The sequence below is a fragment of the Aquila chrysaetos genome, chromosome 26, assembly GCF_900496995.4.
Source record: "Aquila chrysaetos chrysaetos chromosome 26, bAquChr1.4, whole genome shotgun sequence".
Lineage (NCBI taxonomy): Eukaryota > Metazoa > Chordata > Aves > Accipitriformes > Accipitridae > Aquila > Aquila chrysaetos.
In genome coordinates, this window is record NC_044029.1 from 10821918 (window position 1) to 10843759 (window position 21842).

Below are 21842 nucleotides of genomic sequence, written 5' to 3' on the forward strand. Positions count from 1 at the left end.
AATTCTCCCAGTAGGAACCTCTGTGCACTGACTTGTCCTCCTTTCCTGTCTGATCCTGTCCAACTCTCACCTCACTTGGCTTCTGCCTTCCAGCTTTTGTGCTTGCGTGTCACCCGTCTCCTGTGGCAGCCTTAACTTGCCAACTCCTAACTTGTGTGCCTGAGTATGCAGCCTGGTGTTTCAGCGATCACTTTCGATGATCTGATCTTGTGTGAACTCTGCTGTTCAGGGATATGATCTCAAATTATACGATGTGTGCTTCAACACGAGTTTGGAAGTGGCTGGAAGATTAATGCTATGAGCTAACGAGCTGAATCACACTGTATCTGATCAGATTGAAATCATCCAAGAGCACAGTGGTAGATATGCTTAGCCACAGCATGTTTTTCTGAAAGTGTGCAAGTGCAGTATGGACAAGCCTCTTTAAATTGTTGGTAATTAACATTTTTTTGTTTTGCACTGAAATTTGAAGCATTTAATTACTTTCCTCACGCTACTATAAATGCTTTTGTTAGAGGCTTGTCATCTGCACCACTGAGTTTTAGTGCGTCTAGTCCAAGCAAGTGAAAACTCCTAATCTATAACTCTTAACTGTATCGTGCTAAAAGGCGAGATTTTTCTGAACTGCTGATATGAAGGGGGAGAACTGCCAAGATGCTTAAGCTGAATAAAGATTTTTCTCCCCAGTGCTTGTTTAGTCTTGCTGCTTTTACTTGGGGTGTAATAGCAAATAACCATCGTGTTTCATTTTTCATAGATGCTACCAGACCTGAAGGCAGACAACCAGAGGCTAAAAGATGAAAATGGGGCCTTGATCAGAGTTATAAGCAAACTTTCCAAATAAAGGGTTTACTACAGCAGCAAATAACGGTATTGCACATCACTAGTAACTCCAGTGGACCATAGTATGGCAGTCACTGGAAGTGTGGGAAGATCCCTTGGAGACTGTCATTTTCAGATATCCTGCCAAACGCCCTCTTACCTGTGTGTTTTTTTGTATCAAGATCATTGTTTCTGTTAAAATGCAGCTGCTGAGAAGATAAAATGACTGAGAAATCTTGTTTACAGCTACAGCATAATAAGGAAAGTGTTCAAGGCCAGATACGCCTCAGATATTTAACCAGTAAGCCTTAGTTGTACATAAACACTTTTACATCAACAAAAGCTTTCAGCTCTCACAGAAGACAGTTACTCAATGATGTTTTTGTTGTGCCACAATTCCCAGTTTTTTCTATACTCAGTTTTTCTTTAAATCTTAAGTTTGGAATTTTTTTTTCCCTTCTAATTATTCATGTACCAGATTTTCTTGTACAGTGTTTTCACAGCTTTACCATTTGCAGAGACCACACACCCTTTTAAATTACATATTTGTGTAGCTACCTAGAGTTGTATTGTCCAACCACCTGGAACAGAGATGTTTGGTGGAACATTTGCTTTCACTGTTTGTGCAATATGCATTTATTTCCTATACAAAATGCTTTAAAAGTCAGTTGAAACTAGAAATATTTTAAGAGTCCTGTTTTCTGCCTTTATTGGTCACTTTAAAAAAAAAAAAAAAAAAGAAGTTTGTAGTGAAAGATGTTAGATCCTGTAATCGTCACATTCATTTGAGCAGGTACTGAGTGATGCTGTATATATAAATGTGTACTGGTTTGATTTTTCAGACCACCACGTGGCATGCTTGAATATATTTCCCTATTGCAAATGTCTGTTAATGCAAATTAGGCTACTCCAGAATAGTGTGTTTAACAAAGTTCATTAATTTTTATGGTATAAAGAATTTAGACATTGTACATTGTATGGAGCCCTATCTTTACAAAAGGTCTAAACTATATAAAATACTTTATTATCTTTTCCTCCCATTTTTTTTCATTTGATAGTGTTCACCATAATAAAAAGTTGCATAAATATAACTGCTTCACTACATTTCACATACCTGTATTTATCTGAGTGCTGTCCAAAACTGTTGTGCTAGCCAAAGTAATGTACTAAATCATTTGAAAAACATAACCCATTACACTCACATTAATGTTTATATGCACTGTTGTTGCCATGTGAGAAGGCATCCAATTTGATAACACCATCATGTCAGACCATTTTATACATTTCAGTGGCCTTTAAAAACAAAAAAAGTACTTAAGTGAAGATCACTTTTGTTAGAAACAGCTTTTATATTTTCACTAAACCATTCAAAATACGACATCTATTGGCACATAGTTTATTGCCTAAAACCACTGAACGGATCAGCCATTAAAACGAATTGTACATTGTAAAGCTTGTAGTAGCTATTGTATTATTGATATATTGTATACTATATTAAATGTGAATTTGTACCCCTTCATTTAAAAAGGTCATTGTGTTCTACTGCCTACTTGGGGGGTGGGGGTTAGTTTTACGGGGGTGGGGTATGTTTTGGTAAGGAAGACATGATGTCCTCTCTCTGTTGATTGGTTTTTTGAAGATGTAAGGTTATGCTCTTACTACCACGCTCAGGATTCTTGATTTTAAAGGTACACGGATAGTATGAGATATCTTATTGTAATTGATCTGTATGAGAGGTGGGTCTGAACCATAGGGACTTCCATTGTCTTACGCTAACATAAAATACAGAATTGAATGGCTGCAACGCATTGAGTTCTGTTACAAGACAGTTAGGCATATTCTGGATTATATTTGGTAAAGTTTGGGTGCCTGTGAATGAATAAATACGTGTTTCTAATATTTTAGTGTTTTATATTTAGGTTATTTATTCTTTATATCTAAAAAATGAATGGCTACTGTGCTATATTGATTTTATTGGTAGTACTGAGCAGACCTTGTATCTGCATGAAACTAGTTGCAAAACCCACTATTTTGGAAAAAAAAAATTGTATTTTGACATATACAAATAAAATGAATACAAACTATTTTAAATGTGTGAAAGTTTTACTGAGAAGACGTTGAAATTTGTTATGAATTTAAACCATGTTATAAGTTTGCTATTTAAATTCTTTGGTGGGCATTTTTCATTCATGGCGTTACTTGGATGCAAGGTTCAAGTACCTTTAAAAGATTGTAATCGAATTGTGATTATTTGCACATCGTTGTACATGCACATCTGTAAATGCAACAGTAAAAATGCCATATTTATGCAATCTGTAACAACTTGGACAAATGTTTATACATTTTACATAAACCTGTCTGTGTGCAGAATCTGAGAACCATTTTTTACGTGATGTTAGCCGAGTCTCACAAAGCAATTGCTAAACTTGTGTCACCGTCTTATTGTACTGATCGTATTGCAGATCAAACGCATCCCCAGAAAATCCAGCTACCACAGAGAGAAAATGGGCAGCGGAGGAGACACTTTTATTATTTAGGAGACAGTCTGCATACAAGAAATGTGTTATTGCTGGCTGCTGACTCTGGCAAGCTTCCTTAAGCGACTAATGGCTTAAATGGTAATTCAGAACAGCAGCTTAGATTTTCAGGGGACTTGTCACCGTGCGGAAAGGGATCTCTATGTCCCGGAATTAACATCAAATACACGTGGAGGCATGGAAGTAGCTGGTGCTGGCGAGTTAAGAGGCGAAGGGCATGCCCGGCCCCAGCCGCGAAGGAAGCCGTAACGCGGGCAGGAGGAGTGACCGCAGCTGGGGAAGCAGCCGGAGCAGCAGAGTGCAGGGAGGGTGGAGGCAGCGCGGCTGCGCAAGGACTGCCGCACCTTAGTGGCTCCAAACGGTAGCAGTCACCTAGAAGAAAAGACTCGGGAGCTGGAACTTCATTTTTTGCCCACCTTGTCTCCCTCATCGTAAACAATTCCCTTCGGACCTCCCTAGTTCCTACCGCATACCGCTTTCAGACTTTTGCTGTTTCCTTGCCAGATTCCAAAAAGAGCAGGTATAATTCATATTGTGTAGGTTGGTGCATTTGTTTGCTCGGCGCCAAGTACAAAACGTGACTCTCGGTATACCCTCCTTCAGAAATACCTTCCGTACTAAACTTTGGTTTGTGCTCAGATGAACATTAAACCAATGGGTGTTAATCTTACCTGTTCAATATTCCTGGCCACTGTCCATTTGCTGGTCTTTTAAGAGCAAATGTGTTGTCATAGAAGAAATGTCCTCGTTTCTTTTTTAGAAAGAGGAACTATTTACGCATCATCTTATAGAAGAGAAAAAAAGCATGCTTTTGGGTAGCTGAAGATACCTGCTTTAGGAGATGTGCGTCAAGGGCGAAATTTTAATCATTTCCTTCACCTTTATCATACACAAATGGGCTCCATACGAGATGGCTCCTACCCCTGCCAGCTGACTTAACCATGAGGTTTATAGCCAAGAGCGAGGGCACCACATAACGCCAAAAACACCCGCATGTCGGTAGGCAGGAAACCTACACAAAGAAAAGCATGTGGCGAGGAGGAGGTATGCCGCGATGCCGGATGGGGAAAGGCAACACCATGTCAGAAAATGAACAGTTCACGTGGAGAAGGGCAGGGGACACACCAGAACAAAACTGTTCCAAAGTCACAGTTCAGGGCCCCATCACATCCGAACTCCCGTTCAGGGAGAAAAAATTGTCCAAAGCTACCAACAGTGTGAATTATGCCTTGCTGCTGGTAATACTGCTCAGAGGAGGTATTAATTTCTTTTTAAATGAAGTGATTATGAAGAGAACCGTTACACTGACTCGAACTTCATCTGGGTGATCCTGGAAGTGGCTTGACTCTCCACAGCTGGCACTTCACAGTTCCTTTATGGGCCTCTTGAGGTCTTACCCACCTGTGTAGCACACCAGCTCCTCCGGAAAGGCACGCACCCCCTTTTGTTTCTGTCCTGTTCCTTGTGGTCTCGCGGCAGAAGCGTCGACGGAGGCGGCCAAGTCTGCCACGCTGCAGTGCGGGGCAGCCGCGGGTCCCGGGGCGAGGGTGGCAGCGGTGGCCTCGAGCCTGTCCAGGATGGAAGGTGTGGGCGGCCACGTTCTTAGTTACACTGAAAGTCACTCTTCCTCTTTTAGTGGTAGCTTCAGCTTCTCTAGCTTGACGTGATCCAGTGTGGGCAGTAGGCAATTTTTGACGCTTTGTGTAACTGAGAGGTTAATACGTTTTATAGATAAAGTTTAATTTTCAGCTACAATCTGAAGGACTGCCACAGCAAAACACAACACGAGCTCACTACGTAATGTTATGGTTTAAAAAATAAAAACTCCACAGCCATACAAACATGACAGAATTTTTTGTGGAGCCTATTTTTAGAGGGTGGAGAAGCAATTGTAACTGCATTGTAGAGTGTTGCTTTCCCACCTGCTTCTAATCTTAGAATAGTTTTGTTGCAGCTCTGCTGGGCACCTCTGTGTGAAATTACAGGTCTTTTTCCCCATGCAGGAATAGCCACTCGTTTGTTGGGGGACAGAAGAAAGTATTTGCTGAAGTTTTTCAGAAGAAGTTCTTGCAGTTCATGGTTACGTACACAATGTTAACACTTAGCTATGGTGATCCAGCTTCCTCGAGTTCTTAGGTCAAAGCCACTAATAACAAGGGTAAAAAATGCTGCTGACTAGAATTAGTTGCTTTACATTTGTTTTGATTGCAAGAGCAGCAGTTAGGGTTTGTTAGAGAGGAACAGCAAGTAGTCTTGTGCTCTGCCTCAGCAGAGATTTGAAGCAAGACTAGAACAGTCCTAAAGGTGACTGCAGGTTCCTGCATAGAAGACAGACTTTAAAAAAAAAAGAAAACAAAACCTCCCAAACCCACAACGAATTGCTCACACTTTAAAGGGAGAGCTGCTGCCACACTGATGAAGTCATCGGCTATTCTTGCTTGTGTCAGCACCTCCCCATTTTGTATTACTGATTAGATAGGAAAAGTATGTAGCCTTTAGAGAAAGGAGGAACTGTTCGCTTTTCCTCTAAAAACATCATCACCTGTTGGATGTCTAATGTTTCTGATCTGGCCCACAGATAATTACAGCAGAGACAAAAGCCCCACATTCCAGCTCTTAATTATTTCACCCTTCTTACCTGGTTCTACATGTCTGTTTTGGGAACATATTAAAGCTTAGGAGAAGTAGTTAGCCAAGACAGCACAATTCATCTTCCAGTGTGGTCTTTTCCCTTTGTTTTATTTGCTGGAGAAAAAAAAAAAAAAAACCAAACCGTGGGGGGTGTGTGAGAAGAACCTATTTATTTCCTTGGTACGGTCTTTCTGCGCTCCACCTGTTCTACTACAGAGTCCTTTGAGCAGAGACTCACTGGGCTGAACTCCTCTCCAGCAAACCAGTGCAGGGAGAAGCTGCTGCACCTCCTGCTGTCCTGTGCGTCCCCTCTGCCTTCTGCGCATCCCCAGGCCCTTCATCTCCCCCTGAAAGAAAACAGAAAATGGCCCTGTTGCCCTCATTTGTGTCTAAAAGTTATGTGCCCCTGTTTTAATATGTCCCTACCTCAAAAAAGGACAGGCCTGATCTGAGGGAGTTGCTACGTTACAGCTAACTAAAATAAAGCTGCTGCTCTCTGAGGGGTTACCTGGACCTGCACCCCAAGTCTTCCAAAGAAAGGAGCATGGCTTCATTACATCAGCTGGCACAAAATACACATTTACACAAAATTTACACAAAATACACATCTAGCGATGCAGTCTAGTCGCTGCCCAGAAAGAAGATTTAATGAAAAAGTGAGTTTAAAAATCCGCATTTACATCGACTGCTGATACCACGGGGACGATTCCCCAACTGTTACCCGCTCACCCCTCTAGTTCCAGCTGTATGAAAAGCAGCGAATCTCCCTCAGTTCTTCCCTCCTGTGCTCAGTTCAGGGCTATGGGTGCTGCATGAAGTAAATTGCCTAGTAACTCCTCCTCAGCTCCTCCTGTATAGCATGCCAGCGCTCTAGGAAACCAGGCGAGCTTTCCTTATCCTTCCTTAGTCCCCTACATAAAAAAAAAGGAGCAACCCCGAAGTTAAAAGGGCTGGGGGGGGAGGCGAGTGCGTCTAATGCTCCTGCGGGCCTGAGCGCCCGTGTTCCTCGCTGCGTTTGGGCGCGGAGCCGAGGACAGCCGGCGGAGGAGCCCCGGGCCGGGAGGTGCCACCAGGCGGCCTCGGTCCCCCGGGGCCGCTCGGCCGGGCCGGCTCCGAGAGCGGCCGGGGTCCGCCCGGGAGGGCTGCCCGGTTTCCAGAGCTTTCTCCCCCCCCCTCCAGCTGTACGTAGGAATGGCTCAAACGACAGCGGCTAGAGGAAATTCTGCCTCTGCTCCGAGCCCAGCCCGTCCTAGTAGGACAGCCGAAGCGGGGCAGAGACCAGCAACCTCCCATGAATTAGACACAAGGGATGCGCCGAGTCAGCCTGAACGCGGGCAGGAGGGGTTTTAGGTCTCTCTCTACCGAAAGGAGCTCACGGTTTAAGACCCTGGGGATGGCAGAGCGAGCTCTTGGCCTGGCTGCTGAGCTGCAGTCCGTCCCGTCGGGAGGCAGAAACCGCAGCCCAGGGAGGGCTGGCCGGTGGCTCTGGGGGAACGGGTCCCTCGGCGAGCGCTCCCGGACTGCGACAAGAGACTTGCAGACTAGGAGTAGACCCTCGCCGAGCGCCACTGGACGGCTCTGCTACAGCCGAGAGAGAGGAACAGCAAAAAAATAATCCTCCCTATCAAAAGCTGTCAAGCCAGCAGTACATCGCGGCACTGCACTTGGCTGAAATGCCAAAACACTGGTTAACTCCTTCTTGCTCAACCAACCCCCCTGCAATATGATCGTGATGTAAGTGTGTTGCTTCGGTTTGTAACCAGAGCAGTCTGTTCACTCCAAGGTCCCCGTAGTTATCCCTCTGCCCCCTTCACTCTCTCCTCCCTGTTCATTACCTTGCAAGCAGGTGCATCACACCACGGGCACTCGCATCCTTCTCCAGCCTCCTCAACCTTTTATCCTCTGCTCTGCATGGATAGGGTTCTGCCCCTATTTTCAAGCCACCATATATAATTATTTTCTGTGCAAGAGAGGGCTTTGAGGTCTAATTACGTTCCCTGTTATCCCTGGTGGTAGCCACAATAACCAAAAGACCCCAGGAACCACTTCCCCTGCGACCTTGAGCACTCTGAATTTCCCCGGTGGGGAGCGGCACTCAGAATTGCTACATGCAGACACTGAGTGCAAGAACTCCCTTCATATTTTACTGACAAGTCACTACAAGCTTACCAACGTGCCACAGCTGCTGGAGAGAACAGGCTCTCCTCTGTCTTCTCCTCAGCTGTCAGTCTTCCCGGTCACTCCCGTGTGCCACCCAGATCACCAAGACCCTCCTTGGACAGTCAGTTCCCAGCACTTCTCATTCAGTCCTTCTGGTACCTGCTGCCTCTTTCTGCCCCCTTACACCGCCTCCCATCCTTCCGCTTGCTTCTTGCATTTTCTACTCATTTGCTGCTTCTCTCTCCTGTTTCACTCCCCCTTCAGACCTAGTCACTGGTCTCTTCGTCCTGAGCTAATTGCTCTGCAGTTGTATCCTCTACCGACTCCTCTACTGTCCACAATTCCTCTCTCCGCAACGCCAGCATCCGTGCTCTCCCTCCTCCTCTTTTACTCACCTCCCGCTCCCCCTTTCCTCGCACCGCCTTATCCCGAGCTCCTCAGAAGCACACAGCCCTAATGGTTTCAAAGACCCCATTAATCTTTTCCTGACCACTGGATCTTTTTTTCTCTGATACTCTAATCTTCACGCAGTAGGAATGTCTCTACCCAGCCATTTAGTTCCCACCTACTCTTGGTTCTCTCTAATCCAAGGGGATGGTTTTACCATAAACTAAGCACCCTCTACCAGTCACCTGTTCCCACTTAATCCAGTTATTCCCCTCCTCAGGAATCAGCACTATTTTTCTCCTCCATACCTCTAAATAGTTTCAGGGTGAAAGCAGTGGAAGGTCTTAGACTTCTTCCCTTGTTTTCAACCCATCGAGGTGTTTGCAGGCAAACAGCCATTCACTATTTCTTCATCAGTTTCCTTTCATCCCTTTTTGAGTGTCTGACAATAAAGCAAACACATAAGGGGATACCTGTTGGGTCCTAATGCCTAATTTGGGAATAAATAGCATAAACCGAGCATTGGACAAAGTATGCAGCTTGTCCTATTCCAAGTAACTTTTTAACTGAAACAATCTTTTTAATATGTATTTAAAGCTTGTCAAATACCTTGGCAGTTTTTACCTTGAAACAGCAAATAATGTGTATTATGAGCAAAACACAGAATTTGTTTTTATGCATTGTCCACATTTGTTTATATAAAATCATTACAAGATAAGCACATAGATTTTGTTCCAATTGTTCACACAAAAATTCAGTCCCAAGCTTTTATCCTAGATGTTTAGAGCACAGCCATATATCATTGAAATAAGCTTCATAATATAAAATATCAACATAATTTAAAAAATAGGAAGTACGTTTTATTTTTTATGTTCTTTAAGCGATCCTCTCCCTTTGTAGTCTGTCTGGTTTCATACACACGGACTCTGAACTCTTCCCAGTGCTTCCCCCCTCCTCTGCTTACACTCACTGATATGTCACAGCCATTGATTGATTGCTGTTTGTGTTTGTTTTGGACACTTCCAGATGATTGCTACTAATAACCAGTACTAAATTCCTGAAATATCTGCCTGATTCCTTCTACAAGGCAACTTCATTACAGTCCGTCATATGAAACACAGTAGGCCCTAGAAATACTGTGGTGCAGGAGAAAAATAATCGCCAAATGAACGGATAGCTCAAACAAAGCATTGTAAAAAGCCATCACACTAAATTCTGCATGCATCATCTACTGCATTTCAGTGAAGGCCAAGTTTCTTAGTCAGCTCTCTGAGGAGATCCATCAGCCCTAGCTCTGATTCTTTTGGGCATAGTTTTGTGCCCGCTGCACTTTTCTATTGCACGCAGCTCGTCACCTGCGTGAGGTTAGATCAAAAGAATGCAGTCTAACAGTTTAATCGAGAGGTACACAGTGAGAATCGAGAGACCTAATTAATTTTCACTGACTTTGTATTGGTTCTTCAAAAAAATCAAAATAATTTTTTAAGAGCTAGAGGGCTGTTAATTAAAAAAACCCACCACAACACAACAGCCCTGAAGGGTTATGAATTGTAACCAGTACCAACAAGACAGACTGACAGTAAGCCAGTAACCACTGGATTTGGTTTCTAATTATTCATTTGCGTGCTTACATTTGGAGATACAGAAAGACAGGAACCAAATTGTCTTTGGTGTGGACTAAAATCTGTTTAAAAATGTTTTAAACTTATTATGAAAGCTGTATAGAGGTCATAGAATCATATAATATCTCAAGTTGGAAGGGACCCATAAGGATCATCTGCTCCTCGCAGACTACCTAAAACTAAACCATATGACTGAGAGTGTTGTCCAGGCGTATCGTCAGAGGATGCTCTCTTTAAGAAGAATGAATAGGCTCCTTGGGTGCTAGAAACTTACAATAAAGTGACAAAGGTGGTGTTATTCAGATAACTTAAGGTTATCTTATAAGAGTAACTTAAGCCTATGATATTATTTCTGTCACATGGATAGGTACAGTCAGCTCTTCATTACCAAGGTGACAGACAGTACCTTACGATGGCACAACAGCTTGGTAACCTGGCTGCTCCTCCACTAGCTAAGATGGTGGGAGCCCAGCTGCCCACGTAGGGTATCCCCGAGAACTCAGGAGTCTAGAGGACAATGTGACACAAAGACAGGCCCCAGAAAACACCCAAGGCTAGCTTATGTCCATAAGACTACAAGAGCCCTTTCTCTCTCTCTGGTGGAGGAATGCAAAGAGAGCAGAGCACCTCTATTTTGAACGCAGTTTGTTCCGAAAACGGCAAGTGTGGAGCTGGACTAATAAACCAGCATATGGCCAAATCCAATGCCTCTGCGTTACGCTCCCTGGTATTCTTATTGCAAGGAAGCATGGGCATTCTGTGGGAGCATTTTTGTTTGGCAGACTCAGCGCTTCTCCATTATGTCTAGCTGGTATCTTACCTTAGAAAATTTTTCCCAACATAAGTCACTTTATGTTTATCTACACTGAATTCCATCTGCTACTTTATCACTGCCACTCAGTTTGGCAATGTTATTTTTCACTTTCTCAGTTTGTTGTGTTTCTTTCCAACACATTGATTTTGATGGATCCTCCATAACGAAGAGCTCTGCTGCGAGACACTCCCTAGGTTCCTTCACAGTGAAGACAAAAGTAGGGACTATAATGGAAAAACTGTCTCCTCCAACTGTGATCATATCCTGGCCCTACTAATTCGCCATCAGGGGATTTGCTTCTATGCCTTTTGCAAACTGGTCCTCAGGCATATTTATAGCCTGCCTTAAAGCATCCACCCTTTCCTCCCTTCTTTCGCAAGCACTGTGAGACTTGTCAGCATCAGTTTTTCTCTACCTTCTTATACCTCACTGTGTAACGTTTTGACTCCACCTCTGTTTTTCATCCCTACTCCTCAACAAGTTGCTCTGCGGCATACTCAACCGGTTCACTGTTCAAATCTGGCCCTAGAGAGTACCTATTTGGACAGAAAAAGAGGTAGCATGGTTGCTCAATAAACTCTTTCAAAGCTATGCTGACTGAACTTCATCACAAATCGCAAGGAGTAGTGAGGTAAGCCGAGTCATCGCTCCGTGCCCTCATACGGTGCAGAACACGAGAAGCAGCAACAGACCATCTTACAGAGTGAGATTGTGAATTGTGGCAGAAAACGTTCTCATCATGCCTTTGAAGTCATCTGCACAGATACTGAATCCATTCCCATCCCCACTGTCATTCTTATCTGCCAGCTGGAGACAGATGGCAATCTCTGATGAGGATACTTGAAAAATCAAGCAAACTTCTTTCTGCAAGTTTGTATTTTTTGCCTTTTCACAGTGCACTCCTCCATCAGCTAGATGAATGAACTTTCCTGCAAGAAACAATACTAGTTTGTCTGTTAAACCAAACTAGTTCAAAGAAACTAGGTAGTTATTTTTGGTGAAATGACAGCAGAGTTCAAGAATAGTAAAACACATAGAGAAACCAAACTAGCAGATGGACTCTAGGATTGATCTTGAATGCTAATACCTCCTGATAAATCCAGCTATTTCACAAAGCTCTGTTGTATTTACATGCAAGATTTCAAATCAGGCCCTAGCACTTGAAAAAAAAGTTTTAAGCATCCCATTCAGTAGCACAGCAAATAGGATAAAACTGGTATTTCAGTAAAAGTAGGATTGTCAGATTTGTATGAGTTTGCAGGCGCAAGTCATAAGAAAATAATCCAGTTAAACCACTGACTACAGTGACTAGAACATAATTAATTGTTAGAACCCTACAAAGGAAAACCTTGCCAGAAGGTTAGCGCTGTGACACCAAGCTCCAGTGAGGGGAAAAAAATAATAATTTAAATAATTTCTGGAAGAAAAGTTGAGGAAATAAGAATCCATGATGATAGGCTAAGCCTCTCAGATTTAGATAGTGTGCATAGCTCAGAAGTAGCAGAAAGGGGTATTAAATTGCAAGGGATAGCAGTTTATCTGCATTTAGACAACAATGCAAAAACAACCAAGACGAAGCGATAACAGAATTTGGTAGGTAAGAAGAGATAAACCAAGATTAAGAGAGAATTTGAAAAGCAAACAGTACGGATGTAAACAGAAATAAAAACTCCCTCTACATACTCAAAGGAAGTTGGTTAGAGAGAAAATATGCAATCACTTCACTGTCCAGAAATGAGACTACCAGCATCTCCACGTTACTCTTCACAGCCTCACGCCTTCACTGGGATCCGCTACAAAGGAATCTTCTGAAGTGATGGGAAAGAGGCTAATGGTCAAGACTATGGAGCACCACCTAATTTTTTAAACTCTTTTGACCATCTCTGACAGAGATATTAAATGTTCTGTTAGCAATATAACCGGGGATAACAAAAGCATGCAAGGAGGAAGACACTTGCAAAGTATGTTTCCCTAGGTTTTGTCTCATCCTAGGCACGTGGGCTAAGGCAGCATGAGCGGTTGGAAAGGGGAGAGAATTACTGCTGCAGGACAGCACAGCATTGGCTTGGAAAGCATTAGTAGGAAAAGGTTAAAAGGAAGAGTCAAGAGGGATAGTGGTACCATGTTTGAGGATTATTTTACTTTTAGGGGGAGATTTGACATTAGAAATGTCATAAGCAGGGATTTTACAGGAAGGTTAAAGGGAAGTTATGGTAAGAGATTAAACGTGAAAGGTTTAAAGAGAGGTTTTTGAAATTTTATGGATAAAAAAAGGAACATATTTCTACAAAAAGACGGCAGTAAGATTTCACTGAGTTATAGCAATTTTAAGCAACAGCATTTATGGAAGGATAGTGCAGAATTAAGTAGGTAGATAGGTTAGTTGGGGTACAGCGATGGGTGTGAGGATTATCCAGCAGGTGGAATTTAAAGCAGCAGAGAGAGAAGATTTAATGGGACAGCACCGGAGCGAACTTAATAAACCTAGTTTAAAAAAGCATGAGTGATAAAGCAGGTAGAACTAGTATGTGACTGAAAAAGTTTGTATTGGGAGAAGAAACGTGAAGAACGCTGACTGAATGGACTTCAAAGGGGATCAGATATGGGAAGCGGTAGATAGGTGTACTAAGCGACAGAGTTTCATGGTAGTTCAGGGAAGAGAGGCAGGCAGAGGTGGGGTGAAGTCTGGAGCAGAAGGAAGAGTGTACTTATTTGAGAGACAGGCAGGCAAATACAGTCATCTCAAGAGAGGATTTGGGGAGAGCTTCCAGAGATGCTGAAGAGGGTGAGAGGGAGGGAGTGTTTCAGTGGAGAGCATACGGGCATCAGTGGCTGTAACAAATGTTCACTAAGCTCAGAGCATGATGGTAACAAGCAAACAGACATTGGGCAGGAATTTGGATCTTGTCCTTAATTTCCTCAGCCAGTAATATGTTACTGTGTTCGCTATTTTATTTTCCAGCCCTTGAAAACTGCCACTTCAAAAAAGATTCTCAGATAAACTTGTACGCAGAACCTTAGTAAGGTTGGATAATTTGGTTGAATCTCTGGAAGAAATCACAAAAATCTTTAACAGCTTGCAACCCTTTACAAAGGAACGAACTTTTAAGTGCCCAACCCCAAAAGGCACTTCATTTCCTCAAGATTTTAAGAATAAATGCTGGTATTTATTCTAAATTGAAAAATGAAGTGTTTGAGTTTTGCCTGGCAAAGATGATCAAGATCATCCTACCCAACCTGGTGGTAATTTTACCTCTAGGGGAGACTCTCATTCCATAATAGTGAATATATAAACCCCAGTATCTTAAGGCTTAGGAACCCTTGTCATTATGCCAGCTTAAAACGTAGCTAATAAAATGAATTGTATTTCTAGGCCTTAAGAATATCCTGAAGATTTTTTTGGTAAGAAAAGTGCTGTTCTAAAAACGTTTGCAAGCTATTAAGCTGTTCTCCATTGTGGCAGAGGAAAACATGCAGCGTGATACTTGAACTATTTGGGACTTTATCCCTGAAAGCTCTCCAGCACAGACAACCTTATTGAGATGCAAACATCTGACAGTCAGCGTTTTTGTATTGGGCACTTAAACCCAACCTCACTCACCACAACATAACTTCTGTTAATATATAACAGACTGTAAGGAACACAAAGCCTTTTGGCACTAAAAAAACCCCACAATGTTTTTTATAGAAGATTAGAGAAAAAAAAAATAAATCCAACAGCAATGGTAGATGTAGCTAAAGCCTGGCAACAGCACCTCCTACACATAAGAAAGGTGGACAGATAAGACACGAAGTGGGGCGAGCATGTCTAAGCCTTGCTAGCTAAGAGAGAGGGGCCCAGGCAGCAGCTGGGGAGACCTGGGGTAACGGAAAACTGCGGGTATCCTAAGAACTAAAATACATTGCTGTATTTCTCCATATACGCAACATACTATAAGCAGCAACTTTCTAATCTGACTCTTTTTACTCATTTTTTGCAAGATGTGCTGCTCATGGGGCATAATAGTGAGGGGCGAAATACTGGTATTGTCACAGTTACACAATTCTCTCAAGACAAGCTCTTCATCGTATAAAAGGACAAAAAATGACAGAATGGGAAAGACAGACAAGAATTCACACGAAGGATCCTTTTTCTAAATTGTGTTTTCTAAAAATACAACCAAGTAGTTTTGTAACTTAAAACCTCTACAGATAAGAGTTGAGGTAAGAATGTTTTTTTTCAGAAGAGTGCTTAGTCAAAACTTTTGTTAGGTCAACTTTTTGTTAAGCGCTTGATCTGCAAATAGAGATATGACCAAATTTACTAATTTTGTATTGCTGAGTATTAAAGAGTGGAGCTAGTACAGAACTGTGTTTTCACCATCTACTCTTCTGCCCATTTACAGCTTTCCAGTGCAACAGAGAACAACTAGCCTGTTTTGTTTGGGAATTTTCCCTTAGCCTGAAGGAAAAGAGGTTTTGTCTGCACTGAGGATCCTGATACCTTAACTTTCATACGTACAAACATTTAAACACCCTTTCAAAACCAACTGCCGCACCAAAAAAACCCTCTTAACCCAAACCAGAGCAGAAATCAGATTATGCGTTAAGTGAAAAGTCCAAGGAAATGAATGATCACCAGAAGGGCAGAGACGTTTGGTAGGGTGAGACAGTGCCCACTGCTGTGGAAGAGAAATACCAATGTGGGGTAGAGAAATACCTAAAGTGAAAGCAGTTTCATGGACTAAGCCTGTAATTTACACTGTAGGGCGCAGAGAGCCTAGTGCCAGATATTTGGGGCCCCGTTTTGCTAGATAGGTTTTATCTATATCTGTAGTATCTATAGTGTTGTTTTTTTCTGTAAAAAGAAACCAAAAACTTTTGCAAAGTTTATATTCTGAACTCCTAATGAATTTTATTAACCAGGCGGACACATTCAGGACTGAATCTGAAAGAGAGAAAAAAGGTGATGAAAAGGTGAGAACGTGCTCCCAGCTACGTACGCCCAGGCTATATGGATCTCCTCTGCCTCTGACGCAAGCTTGTATCTTGTCCCGAGCCTGCTGGAAAGGCAGCACCGATGCACTCCTTCACTTCCCTCAGCATACCGCTTATAAAAAAGCAGGCTTAAGCAAGCCACAAATCTATTGAAAGCCACGATTTCCGGAAGCGCCACGATTTCCGGAAGCACCACGATCAATTTTCAGGGTGCTATTAAGTCATAGCGAATTCAGCCAAACCAAAAAAGCTGAGTTTTCTGTGCAGGTTTAGCCATTTGATCACCTACACAGGCTGTTTCACGGGTACCGCGTTCTCCCATCACGTGCCCTGCACGTGCCTTTTTCCTAATATTTAACCCAGTTCGGTTTCCCCACTGAAGGCTGTATTATTTACGAACGAGACATCTCTCAAGCCTTCGCAGCGTGACCGTCGGAAACCCCTCATATCCTTGTAACACCGCGAAAAGGCAGGCTCCTTCCCGACCTTCCTCCTGCGGGAGCGAACTCCACTGAATAAATTCGGTCTGCCCACCAGAGCCGCAGACGAGAGCAAGTTATTATGCTGCAGGAGCAATTAACTTCAGGCTCTTCCCGTCCACCCCATTAGAGGACGGAGCGAGAGCCGCGGCACTCACCGCCTTGTTCAGGCCAAACCGGCGTTTCCCTAATGACACCCGAAGCCACAGGTTGACCGAGCCGGGCTTTACACACGGCTTCTCGCCTTGCCGCTCCTGACAGCCGACCCCCGGCCACCTGCCCGGCGCTGAGGCGGCCCCACGCCGCGTATGGCGGCAGGGCGCGGCGGGCTCCTCCGCCCGCCTCACCGGAGCCTCTCCGGCAGGTGCGGGGCGGCTGTGGCGGAGCCCCCCGCGGGCCGGGGTCTACGTGTGTGTGTGTGTGTGTGTGAGAGAAAGACACCAGACCGCCTCCTCCGGCCCCTCGTGGCCGGGCCCCGGCAGCCCCCGCCCGCCGCCCCTTAAAGCTGCCGGTGAAGCGGGAGCCCGGCCTGAGGCGGGCGGGAGCGCGGCCTGAGGCAGGGCGGGCGGGCGGGCGGCGGTTGGCGGCGTCCGTCCCGCTCCGCTCCCCTCCTCAGGCGGCCGCGGCGCCCCTCGCCCCCTCTCGTCGAGAGCGCCGGGGTTCGTGTTCCTTCCCCCGTACCGGCGCTGCCCGGGGCAGGTGGCGGGCCGGCAAGCCGGCGCGGCTCAGGTCGCGGCTCGCAGCGGCACCGGGCCGGGCCGGGCGGGGCCTCCCCGCCCTTACCCCATTGTTGAGGCCATCTCGGCAGTTTCCGCCCTGGCTTCGGCTCTGTCCGCGCCGCGATGGGGAAAGGAGGAAGGAGGGAGGGAGGGAGGGGGAAAGCTCGGGAAGCCTCGGGGCCGCGCCGCTCCTTCCGGGACGGCGGGAGGCGGTGCCGCTCACCTGGTGCCGCCGGCGCTGGGGAGCGCCCGAGCCGCGGCCCCGCCGGGCGGGAGGTGAGCTCCGGCCGCCTCCGCTCCGCCCCGTGCGGGAGCACGGTCCCCCGGCAGGCAAGCGGGCGTCGGAGGCGGGGGGGGGAATGGCATACGCTCCTGCCGCGGGGGGCGAGGGACGGCGCTTCGCGGGCGTCGTGGCCGCGGCGGGCGGGCGGGCGTCGGGGCGGCGGCGAGCGGGAGAGGCGGGCACCTCCGGGCGGCCCCGCGCCGAGGGGTGAGGGGAGCCCCGGCGGGCTGAGCCGGGGCCGGGCTGCGCGGTTGCGAGCCGCGGGATCCCGGCGGGCGAGGGCGGGGGCTGATGGAGACCCGTCCCCGGGGGCTTCCCGGGGAGGCGGCGGGACGCGGGAGGGCAGCGCTGCGGGACGGTTCACATCCCCCCCCTTTTGTTTCTCTCCAGGGTGTTTGTGCTTCTCCGAGTCTCTCTCCCCGCCCCCGTCTCTCTCCCGCCCGCCCCGCCGGGACCTCTCCTCTCCGGGCGGCAGCAGAGCCGCCTCAGGGCGGGCGGCGGCAGAGGTGCCGGTGGGGCTCTCTCGCCGTCCAGCCCGCCGGGAACATGGCGACCGGCGGCTACCGCAGCGCCGGGGGCAGCACCACGGACTTTCTGGAAGAGTGGAAAGCCAAGCGGGAGAAGATGCGGGCGAAGCAGGCGCCAACGGCCCCGGGGGCGGCCGCCGGGGGGGAGCCCCGGCCCGCGGGGGGCGCCTGCTCCGCCGAGCTGAACAACAACCTGCCCCCCGGCGGCCCGGCCGCCCCCCCCGACCGCCCGGCGCCCCCCGCCGGCGGGGCCGTCAACTGCGTCAGCCTCGCCGCCGCCGCCGCCTTGGGCCGGGCCGCCCCCGGCAAGGAGCCGCCGCCGGCCCTCGCCGGGGGCCGCGGGGCAGAGCCTGCCGCCAAGCCCCCTCCCGCCGCCGCCGCCTCTGCCGCGCCGGGCTCCCCCGAGGGCGAGGAGAAGCTGGCCGCCAAGGGGAAGAGCTCGGGCCCCAGCGCCAGGAAGGGGAAGGGGCAGATCGAGAAGAGGAAGCTGAGGGAGAAGAGGAGGTCGACAGGTGTGGTGAACATCCCCGCCGCTGAGGTGAGCCCGCGGGGAGCGGAACGGCAGGGAAGGGGGGCGGCCGCCGCCGCCGGGGAGCGCCCGGTGCGGGGGTGAGGGTGGTCGTCCCGCGGGGCCCTGCGCACCGGTGCTGTTCTGCTGAGCGCTCCTCGCCCACGCCCGGGCTTCTCGCGTGGGCTGGCTGCGGCGGCGAAGCTTTCTCCCCGCGCCGCGTGGAGCAGCGTGGAGGCCTGCAGGCGGTCGGAGGGGTATGCTGCGGTCGTTAGGATGCGGCACCCCAACGGGCGAGGTGCCGTTTAATCTGAATAAAGTAGACCTGTCACGGCCCACGACGCTTTTCGAACGTCTTGTTGGCAGACGGTAAGTTCTAGGGCTTTTGGGAGACCCAGCCGAGACACCTGCCTGTTAAAGTACGGTCAAAACAACAGTAATGAAAGAAAACTTGATTTATCGGCTCTGAATGGATGTTCAGGTGTAAATATTATTCAGTTTGGAACCCAAAAGAATTTCCTGCACTGGAAAAAATGTAGTGGTTTAAAGAGCATTTTTTTGAAGGCAGAGGAAGATATTTTTATCGGCCAACACCACTGTCCTCTGTGGTTTGCTACTAGTATAAAAATCTGGCATTGATTTATAATGCTCCTAGAGGAATTCAGAAGAATGATAACTAAGTCTTCGGCTTTTTTTGCACGTAAGAAGAAAGGCCACAGGAAACTGAACAAAGCTGGATTTTAGTCTGCAGTTTTGCACTAATAGGATGACCACCATCACTGTTGAAAAAACTTGCAGCTCTTCTTTTGGTTAACATTATAGATTATTAAATACTGCTGAAAAAACGTGTAGCTCTTCTTTTGGTTAACATTTTAGATTATTAAATAATGCTAAAAAGCAAGATCTTTGTTTCTGAAGTGGCAGGAGAAGATGAAATCATGTTCTCCATACCTGAAGTCACTAATCCTTTTTTTGTGACATCCTGGGCACTTTCACAGCAGACACTTTCATGAGAGAAGCTGAGGAATGAGTTTTAGGAACAGTAGAAATTTTTATAATTGTGTTTTTTTCAGAATAATTACTTGCATAGTCTTCAGTTCGAGTTGAAGTGTTTTGGCATAAGTCTCCAATATTCTTGCTTCGGAAAGTGAGGAATGCAAGTGAGTTCTTTAATTCTCTGCCCTCAGAGTGTGCAAGCTTCCTAGACTGTGGTTTGTTTGTTTTACACAAAGTCTCCCAAATACCTGCCCCCTGCACTTCTATAGGAACTCTTAAAATGCTGTATCTTTACTTCCCGAAGTAAACTAGTCCTAGCCCAGTTAATAATGGTTTTGTGCATTGCAGCAAGCATTGTACAACATCATATTTTGGGGGCCTCTGCTGTGTACCCCGTCCACAGTCATGGTCTTTTTGTTTGGTTTTGGGTGGTGGGTTTCTTTTCACGCTTTGAGACTTGTGTCCTAGTTCTTTGAATGAGTTTTCTGAACTAGTGTTCCTATGGTAGTTTTTGGGTGGTGTGGTTTGGGGTTTGCTAGTTTGGTGGGTTTGGTGGTGGTTGGGGTTTTTGTTTGTTTGTTTTGTTTAAGTATTGCTCAAAATACGCTTTGCTTTCCAGGAAAATACGTTCCTTGCTCAGCAGCCATTAGAATCTTATGTGTGAATTTGCTATTGTAGTTTCCGCTGCATTGTTAAGAGTGGTTTATTTATTAAGGTTAACAACATATTTAGGCATTGAGAAGCAAGTTCTTGCCCGTTCTCGTATTTGTGAGGGCCTAATAACTTTGCTGCCTGTCACCATGTGTTGGCACTTTTTGGAAACTTCTTGTATCTTTATACTAATTACTTCTGTAACTAGTGATTGAGCATTCCATCACGTTTTTGGAGTCAAATTTTAATAATGTAGATGGCTGTTGTACAAAGTATTATTGGGGAAACTTGCTAGTAGTAAGTGTTGCATTTTTGACTGGCATATACTTAAGCAAAACTATCTCTTTGCAGTATTTTAAATGTTTTTAATTGTTACCACATGCACTCCTAAGAATTATTTAACTAGGGAACGCTAGATCATTCCTTATGGTGGACAGCTTCAAAAACTGTCTCCAGTGTCAAATGTAGGTAACTACTTACCAATGAATGTTTTGCAATGTATTTACTTGTACTGTCTTCCATATATCTATTTATTCATGAGAAAATATTTTAAAGCACTGATTCAACATGGTCAGCTGAAGTTCTCTGACAAAGGAAGGCCACGATGTGGATGATGACTTGTTGGAATAAGCTACAACACTCCAGTTTCTTGCTGTCTTTCTCATTAGATACTAGGCATAGCTTTACCATGCTGTATGTAGTGACTTGGTAGTAGTACACACTGAATTTAACCACTTAGCGCTCGTAGCTCTGCGTAGTGTATGTTTTAAAATTACTTTTCAGGAGGTGTTCTTTTAGAGCTTTACTGGGTGTTTTATTGTCGTCTTCTTCAAGAAAATGACCTTTCTCTAGAATGGAGTAGCCATTTTATGCTAAACATCTCCCTTTTATGATCAGCATGCCACTGTGGTGGAGAAGGATGATAAGAGGAGATTCTGATACTCTCAAATTAAAAAGGTAACTGTTGACAAAATGCACTCACAGAAGATACATAGTGCCTACAAGCTTCTCTGCTCAAAACAGAATACAAAAACAGTTTTTACCCCAAAGAAGTAGGATCTAATTTCAGTTGCAATGCAGCTGGAAAATTTAATGGTATGAAAGGTGGTGGAATAAGGAAAGTAAAAGTTTGTGTTGTCTCAATTATCTTGAAATAGGCATGAAAAATGTTAGCAGATTGTTATTCATTAATGATTAATTTCTCTCCTGTTCAATAGGAAGGTAACAGAGCTAGGTCTTAAACAGTTCTGTGTCTTAAATGTATTTTGTATTGAAGTCAGTGGAGGACAGAAACCATAGGGGAAGCTGTGAAAACAGATGGTGACAGGTTGGGAGTAGTGGCGACACTTTGTATTTAGAGGCCATTGTGATAGAAGTAAAGGCCGGATTTTTATCTTCTCGGCACTAGTGCTTATCTAAATAATGGTGGCTTTTGAAAATGGCTTTGAAATACTTGAAGCTTTTTTCCCTTTCAGTGGTTGTAAAGTAGTTTCTTGATAGCTTGTTGAATCCTGAAAGTTGATTTCACTCTGAATATTAAGTGCTGTGGGATTTGGGTTTTGTTGCCCCGTAGCAGTTCTTCAGGTTGTGAAAGGTAACTAAATTGTATGTAATTCTCATTACTATGTAAGTTTCCTTTTCTAAATATTAAGCTTTATAACCATTTTTAGCTGTGTTAGAAAGTGTTTCTCAGTTTGTAGGTATTCACTTGATGCACGTGTTAAGTTTA

General features: G+C 45.6%; 2 protein-coding genes and 1 long non-coding RNA gene across 10 annotated transcripts in view; 2 read left to right on the forward strand and 1 right to left on the reverse strand.

Annotated features, from left to right (window-relative positions):
- PPP1R12A (protein phosphatase 1 regulatory subunit 12A) overlaps positions 1-4029 on the forward strand; it is a 127555-nt gene extending 123526 nt beyond the window's left edge. For 3 of the 5 annotated variants that reach the window (XM_030002621.2, XM_030002623.2, XM_030002624.2), the window contains one exon: positions 758-846. Coding sequence is in view for 1 of the 5 variants with exons in the window: in XM_030002622.2 (XP_029858482.1) it covers positions 758-844 (87 nt within the window). In the remaining 4 variants the exon portion in view is untranslated. Of the gene's footprint in view, positions 1-757 lie in introns of all 5 variants that reach the window. The other 2 variants (XM_041120416.1, XM_030002622.2) reach the window with 1 other exon arrangement.
- LOC121232636 lies at positions 2907-17349 on the reverse strand. Of its 2 annotated transcripts, XR_005931468.1 has the most exons (5): positions 17213-17349; positions 6229-6337; positions 5998-6104; positions 4031-4110; positions 2907-3731 (listed from the first exon to the last, which is right to left on the reverse strand). It is a non-coding gene; the product is annotated as an uncharacterized LOC121232636 (long non-coding RNA). The 2 variants fall into 2 exon arrangements; XR_005931467.1 differs by lacking the exon at positions 5998-6104.
- A 24-nt stretch (positions 17350-17373) lies between these two features.
- Positions 17374-21842, forward strand: part of PAWR (pro-apoptotic WT1 regulator) — an 85976-nt gene continuing 81507 nt past the window's right edge. The window contains exons 1-2 of one of the 3 annotated variants that reach the window (XM_030002626.1): positions 17374-17478; positions 17822-18496. In XM_030002626.1, coding sequence (XP_029858486.1) covers positions 17978-18496 — 519 coding nt within the window. In that variant the 5' untranslated portion in view covers positions 17374-17478; positions 17822-17977. Of the gene's footprint in view, positions 17479-17717; positions 18497-21842 lie in introns of those variants that run through there. The other 2 variants (XM_030002625.2, XM_041120418.1) reach the window with 2 other exon arrangements.